This window comes from Lampetra fluviatilis, unplaced genomic scaffold (genome assembly GCF_964198595.1).
Source record: "Lampetra fluviatilis unplaced genomic scaffold, kcLamFluv1.1 SCAFFOLD_745, whole genome shotgun sequence".
Classification (NCBI taxonomy): domain Eukaryota; kingdom Metazoa; phylum Chordata; class Hyperoartia; order Petromyzontiformes; family Petromyzontidae; genus Lampetra; species Lampetra fluviatilis.
In genome coordinates this window covers 18,299-29,071 of record NW_027620475.1, presented here as the reverse complement: position 1 = coordinate 29,071, position 10,773 = coordinate 18,299, and the positions used below count along the sequence as shown (strand labels likewise).

At 56.5% G+C, this 10,773-nt stretch overlaps 1 protein-coding gene across 1 annotated transcript in view; it reads right to left on the bottom strand.

Moving 5' to 3' along the window:
• Positions 1–10,773, bottom strand: part of LOC144953965 (uncharacterized) — a gene marked incomplete at both ends in the record, with an annotated part of 48,166 nt that overhangs the window by 20,987 nt on the left and 16,406 nt on the right. The window contains 9 exons of the mRNA XM_078884560.1: positions 419–431; positions 1,082–1,149; positions 2,855–3,059; positions 4,169–4,245; positions 5,814–5,867; positions 7,299–7,345; positions 8,453–8,663; positions 9,715–9,809; positions 10,439–10,588. Of these exons, the coding sequence (XP_078740686.1) occupies positions 419–431; positions 1,082–1,149; positions 2,855–3,059; positions 4,169–4,245; positions 5,814–5,867; positions 7,299–7,345; positions 8,453–8,663; positions 9,715–9,809; positions 10,439–10,588 (920 nt within the window). The remainder of the gene's footprint in view (positions 1–418; positions 432–1,081; positions 1,150–2,854; positions 3,060–4,168; positions 4,246–5,813; positions 5,868–7,298; positions 7,346–8,452; positions 8,664–9,714; positions 9,810–10,438; positions 10,589–10,773) is intronic.

The following is a 10,773-nucleotide window of genomic DNA, read 5'->3' as shown; positions in this document are numbered from 1 at the left end:
AGAGGGAGGGGGAGGGAGGGGAGGGAGGGAGGGGGAGGGGAGGGAGTGGGGGAGAGGGAGGGGAGGGAGGGGAGGGAGAGGGAGGGGGAGGGAGAGTGAGAAAAGGAGGGGAGGGGAGGGAGGGGAGGGAGGGGAGGGAGGGGAGGGGAGGGAGAGGAGGGAGGGGGAGGGAGAGTGAGAGAAGGAGGGGAGGGGAGGGAGAGGAGAGGAGGGAGTGGGGGAGGGAGCGATGTGTTTCAGCAGAGCTCCTCGTGTTATTATCTCTATAAATCTAACATCTTCACTTTGTTTTCATTTATTTTTCGGGACTTTCTTCAACAAGAGTGAGGATTCAGTCTCTTGCACACACACGGGTCGATCTATTTGTGTGTTTAGACCCCGGTTTTGACTAGTTTTTAATTATTATTTAACTGTTCACGGTGAGGCATAGGCTTTTGAAACACAGTGGCGTTTCTTAGGCCATGTGCACAATCCCAGAGATAATGAAAGCATGGAAGTAATAAAATAATAAAAATAAAACATAATAAAATATTATGTTTAATTTTTATTATTTTATTACTTCCCTTCTACGTGACTTTACCGAAAGAACCAAGAAGATGAATCCCTGCAGTCACGAAAGCTTTACATCGAAATATAATGAAAGCATGTTTTCATAGTTTCACGTTTGTTTTCTACTTTATTGTTAGCTTGGTTATTGTTTGTATATCGTTCTTGTTAGCTTGTTAATTGTTATCTTGTGCATCGGATTCGAGCAAGGTGCGTTGTGGTGGTGAGTGGTGGTGGTGGTGGTTGTGGTGGTTGTGGTGGTGGTGGTGGTGGTGGTGGTGAGTGGTAGTGAGTGGTAGTGAGTGGTGAGTGGTAGTGAGTGGTGAGTGGTAGTGAGTGACGAGTGGTGGTGGTGAGTGGTGGTGGTTGTGGTGGTTGTGGTGGTTGTGGTGGTGGTGGTGAGTGGTGGTGGTGGTGAGTGGTGGTGAGTGGTTGTGGTGGTGGTTGTGGTGGTTGTGGTGGTGGGTGGTGGTGGTTGTGGTGGTTGTAGTGGTTGTGGTAGTGGTTGTGGTGGTGGTGGTTGTGGCGCACTCACTCGTAGAGACCCTCTCGAACGCCGTCGGTGACCTCGGCTTGCTGAGGAGTCTCAAGGGGGGGGAATCCCTGTGTGGGTGGGAGGTGCACACACACACACATACACACGCATACACACACACACACATACACGCACACACACACATACACACACACACACACACGCACACACACACACATACATACACACACGTACACATACACACGCACACACACGCACACACACACATACGCGCACACGCGCACACACGCACACACACGCACGCACGCACACACACACACGCACGCGCACACGCGCACGCGCGCACACACGCACGCACACATACACACGCACACACACATACGCACGCACACACACATACGCACGCACACATACGCACGCACACACACACACACAGACACACGCACGAACACACACGCACACACACACGGGTAAGGAGGCAACAACGCCGGCTCATGGTGACGGTGCTGAAGATTGTCGCTCGATTGTGATGATGATCGATAGGATTGCGTGGATGACGATGATGATGATGATGATTTTGTTGTTGATTGCAACGATCGTGGTCATTTTAGAGAGATGATGATGATGATGATGATCGTGACGATGATAAAGAACTCGATGGCGATGACGACAATGACGACGATGACCACAACCACCACCACCAGACGACCACCACCACCAGTACCAGCACTACCACAACCACCACCACTACCAACACCACCACAGCCATAACCACAACCGCCACTACCAACATGACCACCGCCACCATTGCCAACACCCACACAACCACAACTACCACCACAGCCACAACCACCACCACCACTACCACCATTACACAACCACAACCACCATTACACAACCACAACCACCACCACTACCAACACCACTACCAACACCACTACCATTACACCACCACAACCACCACCACCGCCATCACCACCACCATTACACCACCACCACAACCACCACCACTACCAACACCACCACCATTACACCACCACAACCACAACCACCACCACTACCAACACCATCACCATTACACCACCACAGCCACCACCACCATTACAACCACCACCACTACCAACATTACACCACCACCATTACACCACCACAGCCACCACCACCACCACTGCCAACACCACCAGCATTACACCACCAAAACCACAACCACCATTACACCACCAAAACCACAACCACCATTACACCACCAAAACCACAACCACCATTACACCACCACAGCCACTACCACCACCACCATGACACCACCACAGCAACAACCGCCACCACCACCACCACCATTACACCACCACCACCATTACACCACCACCACACTGCCACCACCACCATTACACCACCACCATTACACCACCAAAACCACAACCACCACCACCATTACACCACAGCCACAACCGCCACCACCACCATTACACCACCAAAACCACAACCACCACCACCATTACACCACCAAAACCACAACCACCACCACAATTACACTATCACCACCACCACCATTACACCACCACAACCACCACCACCATTACACCACCACCACCATTACACCACCACCACCACCATCATTACACCACCACCACCACCATCATTACACCACCACCACCACCATTACACCACCACCACCACCGCCACCATTACAACACCACCACCACCACCACCGCCACCATTACACCACCATTACACCACCACCACCACCACCATTACACCACCACCACACCACCACCACACCACCACACCACCACCACCACCACCGCCGCTTGCCTCCGGGTCATCGACCAGCAGCACTGGCGCTGCTGCCTCTGAGCTGCCGGGGGCTGCCAGGCCCAGCGTCAAGCCCGCCTCAAAGCGCTCCAGCTGGGCCCTCAGATCCTCGGGGACGGAAAACAACGAGGCCCCGCCGGCGGGCCCACCGCCAGGGCCACCGGCGGCCCAACTCTCCCCCTCATCCAGCTCCTGCATCAGGTCCCTGCGTGCGGAGGAGAGTGGGGGGGGCGGTAGTCTCAACGTCGTCATCATCGGTGGACCACTGTCATCATCGTCATCAGTCGATCAATGTCATCGTCATCATCACCGTCATCATCGTCATCAGTCGATCAATGTCTGTGTGTGTGTGGTTGACTGTGTGTGTGTGTGCGGAGGAGTGTGTGTGTGTGTGTGTGGACCCCCCTAATGGAGCATCTTCGCCGGTTGGAAACATTTAGGCTGGCCTGCCTACGATCCATCCTGGGTTTAACCTGCAGGCTGGATTGTGTGAGGAGCTCACAAATCCTTGAAAGATCTGGGCAAAGTCCCATCGGTGAGCTCCTCCGGCAGGCAAGGCTGCGTTGGCTGGGTCATGTAGCCCGCATGCCCAGCCACCGCATGCCTCAACAGCTTTTGTACGGCCGGATCGAGGGGGCTAAACGGGCGCAGCACGGGCTAGGAGGACGTGGAGCTGAGTGGACTTGCCGATGACTGATACCAGCGGTGTCAAGATCGGCCTCTGTGGAGGAGGCTCGTGAAGGACGCTACTGGGCAGTTGGAGGCAGTCGCCCTCCAACAACAACGGAGGGCGGAGGAGCGACGCTCACAACAACGAGCGGAGCGCCGGGTGGCTAAAGCACAGCAAGTTGGCACAGTAGGGGGCACAGGTGGTGCATCAGCCAGTCATCTCGGTCATCTCGGTCAGTCGACCCGTGGCACCTGCTGGGTCTGCCCCGTGACCTCCTGCCAGCGGGCGTTCGACACTTCACGTGGCCTCAGGGTGCACATGGCCTGGCACAAGCGTCGTGGTGACGTCACCGCCACTTAGTGGCGAATGGCGGTTGTTGTTGTTGTGTGTGTGTGGTGTGTGTGTGTGGTGTGTGTGTATGGTGGACTGTGTGTGGAGGAGTGTGTGTGTGTGGTAGACTGTGTTTGTGGTGGACTATGTGTGTGTGTGTGACTGCGCGTGTGTGACTGTGCGTGTGGTAGACTGTGTTTGTGGTGGACTGTGTGTGTGTGACTGCGCGTGTGTGACTGCGTGTGGTGGACTGTGTGGTGGACTGTGTGTGTGTGTGTGACTGCGCGTGTGTGCGCGTTGCGTGCGTCACTCACAGCATGCCTTGCTCCGCCAACAAATCGTCCAATTCGTCGTCTCTGATTGTCGATGAGCCCGATATATAGAGGAGGTTCTGCGGAGGGGAGGGGGGGGGGCAAGCAGCGGGGGGGGGGGGGACAACGTGGATGGGGGGACAACGTGGACGGACGACGAGGGGCGGTGGTGACTACGACAACGCGCGTTGGGACTTCTTCAGCGGCGTACGTAGCCAACCCCGCTGATCGGAGGTACGTGCGGTGTGTGTGTGTGTGTTGGATCGGAGGTGCGGGCTGTGTGTGTGTGTGTTGGATCGGAGGTACGGGCTGTGTGTGTGTTGGATCGGAGGTGCGGGCTGTGTGTGTGTGTGTTGGATCGGAGGTACGGGCTGTGTGTGTGTGTGTGTGTTGGATCGGAGGTGCGGGCTGTGTGTGTGTGTGTTGGATCGGAGGTACGGGCTGTGTATGTGTGTGTTGGATCGGAGGTGCGGGCTGTGTGTGTGTGTGTTGGATCGGAGGTACGGGCTGTGTGTGTGTGTGTTGGATCGGAGGTGCCGGCTGTGTGTGTTGGATCGGAGGTGCGGGCTGTGTGTGTGTGTGTGTTGGATCGGAGGTACGGGCTGTGTGTGTGTGTGTGTTGGATCGGAGGTACGGGCTGTGTGTGTGTGTGGTGTATCGGAGGTACGGGCTGTGTGTGTGTGTGTGGTGGATCGGTGATACCGGCGGTGTGTGTGGATCGGAGGTGCGGGCTGTGTGTGTGTGGTGTATCGGAGGTACGTGCGGTGTGTGTGTGTGTGGTGTATCGGAGGTACGGGCGGTGTGTGTGTGTGTGTGGTGTATCGGAGGTACGGGCTGTGTGTGTGTGTGTGGTGTATCGGAGGTACGGGCTGTGTGTGTGGTGTATCGGAGGTACGGGCTGTGTGTGTGTGTGGTGTATCGGAGGTACGGGCTGTGTGTGTGTGTGTGGTGTATCGGAGGTACGGGCTGTGTGTGTGGTGTATCGGAGGTACGGGCTGTGTGTGTGTGTGGTGTATCGGAGGTACGGGCTGTGTGTGTGTGTGGTGTATCGGAGGTACGGGCGGTGTGTGTGTGTGTGGATCGGAGGTATGGGCTGTGTGTGTGTGTGTGGATCGGAGATACGGGCTGTGTATGTGTGTGTGTGTGTGGTGCATCGGAGGTACAGGCGGCGTATGTGTGTGTGTTGGGTCGGAGGTACGGGCTGTGTGTGTGTGTGTGTGGATCGGAGGTACGGGCGTGCTAAAAACCTATTACTATAAACTCCAAGCCCAGGACGTGTCATTCAGACTCGGACCTGTTCTTCACCTGAGGACGGCTGCTTGCGTTGTGGCCGAAACGTCGTGAGAATTGTATTTTATTATGTTTCATTTTTATTATTTTATTATTTCAATTCTACGTGACGACTTTACCGAAAGAACCAAGAAGATGAATCCCCGCAGTCACGAAAGCTTCAAATCGAAAAATAAACTGCGTTGTGGTCGTTGTTGTGTTTCGTTTATTGCCCTTCTCCCCATACGCACCTCCGACTGGCGCGGCTGGCCACGTACGGTGCGAAAGAAGTTCTACGTAGGCGCGTACATCGCGTACGTGACAATCATTTCCCACAATCCCCCGGGGGAGGGGTGGGGGCGAGTGTTGGGCGGCCCACCTTGGACTCTCGCTTGAATTTCTTCTTGGATTTTCTGGTTTTTCGCATCAAAATCTGAACGGGGTGAACAACGGGGGGAGGGGGGGGGGGGGGCAGTGAGCGGTAGGGCGGCACGAGCGTTCACAGACACGCACACACACGTCAACACACACACGTGAACACACGCACACACACACGTGAACACACACACGTCAACACACGCACACACGTGAACACACGCACACACACGCACACACACGTCAACACACACACACACGTGAACACACACACGTGAACACACGCACACACACGTCAACACACACACGTCAACACACACACGTCAACACACACACACACACGTCAACACACACACGTCAACACACACACACACACACGTGAACACACGCACACACACACGTCAACACACACACGTGAACACACGCACATACACGTCAACACACACACGTCAACACACACACACACACGTCAACACACACACACGTGAACACACGCACACACACGTCAACACACACACGTGAACACACGCACACACACGTCAACACACACACGTCAACACACACACACACACACGTCAACACACACACACGTGAACACACGCACACACACACGTCAACACACACACGTGAACACACGCACACACACACGTCAACACACACACACGTGAACACACACGTCAACACACACACACACGTAGACACACACAGGTGTGCGTACACACACGTCAACACACACACACGTGAACACACGCACACACACGAGCGTACACGTGCACGCATGGGTACACACATACGCACACACGTACACGCACGCGTACACATACGCACACACGTACACGCACGCGTACACACATACACGCACGCGTACACACACGCGTACACACATACACGCACGCGTACACGCATACACGCATGCGTACACACACACGTACACACATACACGCATACGTACACGCGTACACACATACACGCATACGTACACACATACACGCACGCGTACACACACACGTACACACATACACGCATACGTACACACATACACGCATACGTACACACGTACACACATACACACACACGTACACACGTACACACATACACGCATACGTACACACGTGTGTACACACGTGCACACCTTGCGTGCGTGTGTGTGTGCGTGTGTGCGTGTGCGCGGGGAGCGCTAGCGCAGTGCTCAGCGCGCTGACACTACGAGCCAAGCAACCACAGTTAGATTCCCGCTCACGGCCACCACCAGCACAATTATCCGAGCCAGTTCTGGGCCTCCCCTAGGTAGACTCGGCCTCAAATGTGCAGCTTGTGGTGTGTAAACACCGCCCACTGGGGGAGACAAAGGCGGCCGGGCGTGGTGCTGGCCACCCACCCCCCCCTGGCGTACCACGTGGGCCTTCACAGGCATTGCCGCTCGCTATCAGCGTCTGCTGAGAACGATACACGGGGGCTGTTTGGTGTGCCGCGCAGATTGCTCCCTCACCGCTTCGTCCGCGTGGTCCGATCTTTGTAGAACAACACAAGGAACGTCTGCCGTGGGGAGGGGGGGTGGGGTCAAGGGTCAAGGGAAGAGTTGAAGGGTCAGCTTAGGAGTAGAGGCGAGCGCACGCACGCACACACACACGCACGCACACACGCACGCACGCATGCACGCACACACGCGCGCACACACGCACGTTTATAATGACAGGCGGATATACATACAGCAAGAGAGAGGCACGTGGAGAGAGAGAAACAACACGGGGGAGAACGGCGGGGAGAGAGACACACGGGGAGAGAGAGACACACGGGGAGAGAGAGACACACGGGGAGAGAGAGACACACGGGGAGAGAGAGACACACGGGGAGAGAGAGACACACGGGGAGAGAGACACATGGGGAGAGACAGAGAGACACGGGGAGAGAGAGACACGGGGAGAGAGATAGACACACGGGGAGAGAGAGACGGGGAGAAAAGGACACATGGGGAGAGAGAGACACGGGGAGAGAGAGACACGGGGAGAGACAGAGAGACACGGGGAGAGAGACACGGGGAGAGAGAGACACGGGGAGAGACAGAGAGACACGGGGAGAGACAGAGAGACACGGGGAGAGAGACACGGGGAGAGACAGAGACACGGAGAGAGACAGAGAGACACACGGGGAGAGAGAGAGATACACGGGGAGAGAGACAGAGAGACACGGGGAGAGAGACAGAGAGACACATGGGGAAAGAGAGACACGGGGAGAGAGACACGGGGAGAGACAGAGACACGGGGAGAGAGAGACGGGCACAGACAGGGAGAGACAGAGACACGGGGAGAGTAGACACGGGGAGAGAGACAGAGAGACACATGGGGAGAGAGAGACACGGGGAGAGAGACACGGGGAGAGAGACAGAGAGACACCCGCACGTGTGTGTACTGAATGATTATAAGTGCTACCCGCCAGTAGCACTTGCCCCTACAGTCTGTTGAGGCTACGTGGGTGATCTCTGCCTTCACGCGTCTCCATACGCGCGTGTACGCGCGTGTACGTGCGTGTACGTGCGTGTACGCGCGTGTGCGCGCGTGTACGTGCGTGTACGCGCGTGTACGTGCGTGTGCGTGCGTGTGCGTGCGTGTACGTGCGTGTACGTGCGTGTACGTGCCGACGCACCCATGATGCTAAAGTACGTGTCGAGCGCGTGCCCCAGCGGCGCAGAGAGGGGCGCCCGCTCCGCCAGCAGCCACACGAACTCCCGCGCCACCTCCGCCGGCTTGCCCAGCAGCAGGCGCACCACGCCGCGACAACCCACGCCGCGACAACCCACGGCGGTGTCGCCGCCGCTCGCCGGCAACAGGCGCTTCAAGTCGTCGGCCGTCAACACCTGGGGGAGGCGGAGAGAGAGAGAGAGCCGGACGGGGTTTAGAGCCTCGTGTGCGCTGAGTGGGTGGGGTATGGGTGGGTATGGGTGGGTATGGGTGGGTGGGTGAGTGAGTGAGTGGTTCACTGAGTGGATGAGCGAGTGAGTGGGTGGGTGAGCGGATGAGTAAGTGAGTGGGTGGGTGGGTAGCTGAGTGAGTGAGTGGATGAGTGAGTGGGTGGGTGAGCGGATGAGTGAGTGGGTGTGTGAATGGGTGAGCGGATGAGTGAGTGGATGAGTGAGCGGATGAGTGAGTGGGTGTGTGAATGGGTGAGCGGATGAGTGAGCGGATGAGTGAGTGGATGAGTGAGTGGGTGGGTGAGCGGATGAGTGAGTGGGTGTGTGAGTGGGTGGGTAGCTGAATGAGTGGATGAGTGAGTGAGTGAGCGGATGAGTGAGTGGATGAGTGAGTGGGTGGGTGAGTGGATGAGTAGGGGGGTAGCTGAGTGAGCGGATGAGTGAGTGGATGAGTGAGTGAGTGAGCGGATGAGTGAGTGGATGAGTGAGTGGGTGGGTGAGCGGATGAGTGAGTGGATGAGTGAGTGGGTGGGTAGCTGAATGAGTGGATGAGCGAGTGAGTGGATGAGTGAGTGAGTGGGTGAGTGAGTGAGTGGATGAGTGAGTGGATGAGTGAGTGGATGAGTGAGTGAGTGAGTGGATGAGTGAGTGGATGAGTGAGTGAGTGCATGAGTGAGTGAGTGGGTGAGTAAGTGAGTAAATTGACCTTTACCCGCACAAGTTGTGCCCGTGTAGTTTATTGGGCAGCGTCGATGACAACACACAAGTGACGCACGACGGCGACGATGACGATGAAGACGATGATGATGATGACGATGACGGCTATGACGATGACGACGACGACGATGACGACGATGACGACGGCTATGACGATGACGATGACGACGACGACGATGACGATGACGACGATGACGACGGCTATGACGATGACGACGACGACGACGGCTATGACGACGACGACGACGACGACTATGACGACGCCGCCGCCGCCACTCACCTTGCGCTTGGTGAGGTGCTGCTGGAGCGGTGTGAGGTCCACGGCCTCCAGCAGGTCTTGGTACGTCTGCAGGAAAGACTTGGTCACCTTGAGCCCTGCGGCGCGGAGACAACGGGGTCAAACCCCCACACCCCCCGGCGTGGACTACGAATGAAGAGCGCTCGCTCGCTCTCGTACAGAGACGGCGGACGACTCGGAGAGAGGGGGGGGGGTGACTCGGAGTTAGAGGACGACTCCGTGCATGTGTGTCCATCGTGTATCTGTGTGTCCGTGTGTCTGTGTCTGTGTGCCTGTGTGTCTGTGTGTCTGTTTATCTGTGTGTCTGTGTGTCTGTGTGTCTGTTTATCTGTGTGTCTGTGTGTGTGTGTCTGTGTGTCCCTGTATCTGTGTGTCCGTCGTGTGTCTGTGTATCTGTGTATCTGTGTGTATCTGTGTATCTGTATCTGTGTATCTGTATCTGTGTATCTGTATCTGTGTATCCGTGTATCTGTGTGTATCTGTGTATCTGTATCTGTGTATCTGTATCTGTGTATCTGTGTCTGTGTATCCGTGTATCTGTGTATCTGTATCTGTGTATCCGTGTATCTGTGTATGTGTATCCGTGTATCCGTGTATCTGTGTGTATCTGTATCTGTGTATCTGTGTATCTGTATCTGTGTATCCGTGTATCTGTGTATCTGTGTATCTGTATCTGTGTATCCGTGTATCAGCGCGCCCCGCGTACCGGCGCTGTCCAGCCAGGTGGCCCACGCGGCGAGGCGAGCGTCGGCGTGCAGGCGCCGCCGGCACCAGCAGGCGAGCGCCCAGACGAAGCGGCGCGCACGCACACGGTCACGGTCACTCACCAGCAGCGAGAGGAGACGCCCCACCGCGCCTGCAGCCACACCACACCACCACCACCACACATCACACATCACCACAACCACATCACCACACACCGCCACCAGCAGGCGAGCGCCCAGACAAAGCGGCGCGCACGCACACGGTCACGGTCGCTCACCAGCAGCGAGAGGAGACGCCCCACCGCGCCTGCAGCCACACACACACATCACCACCACA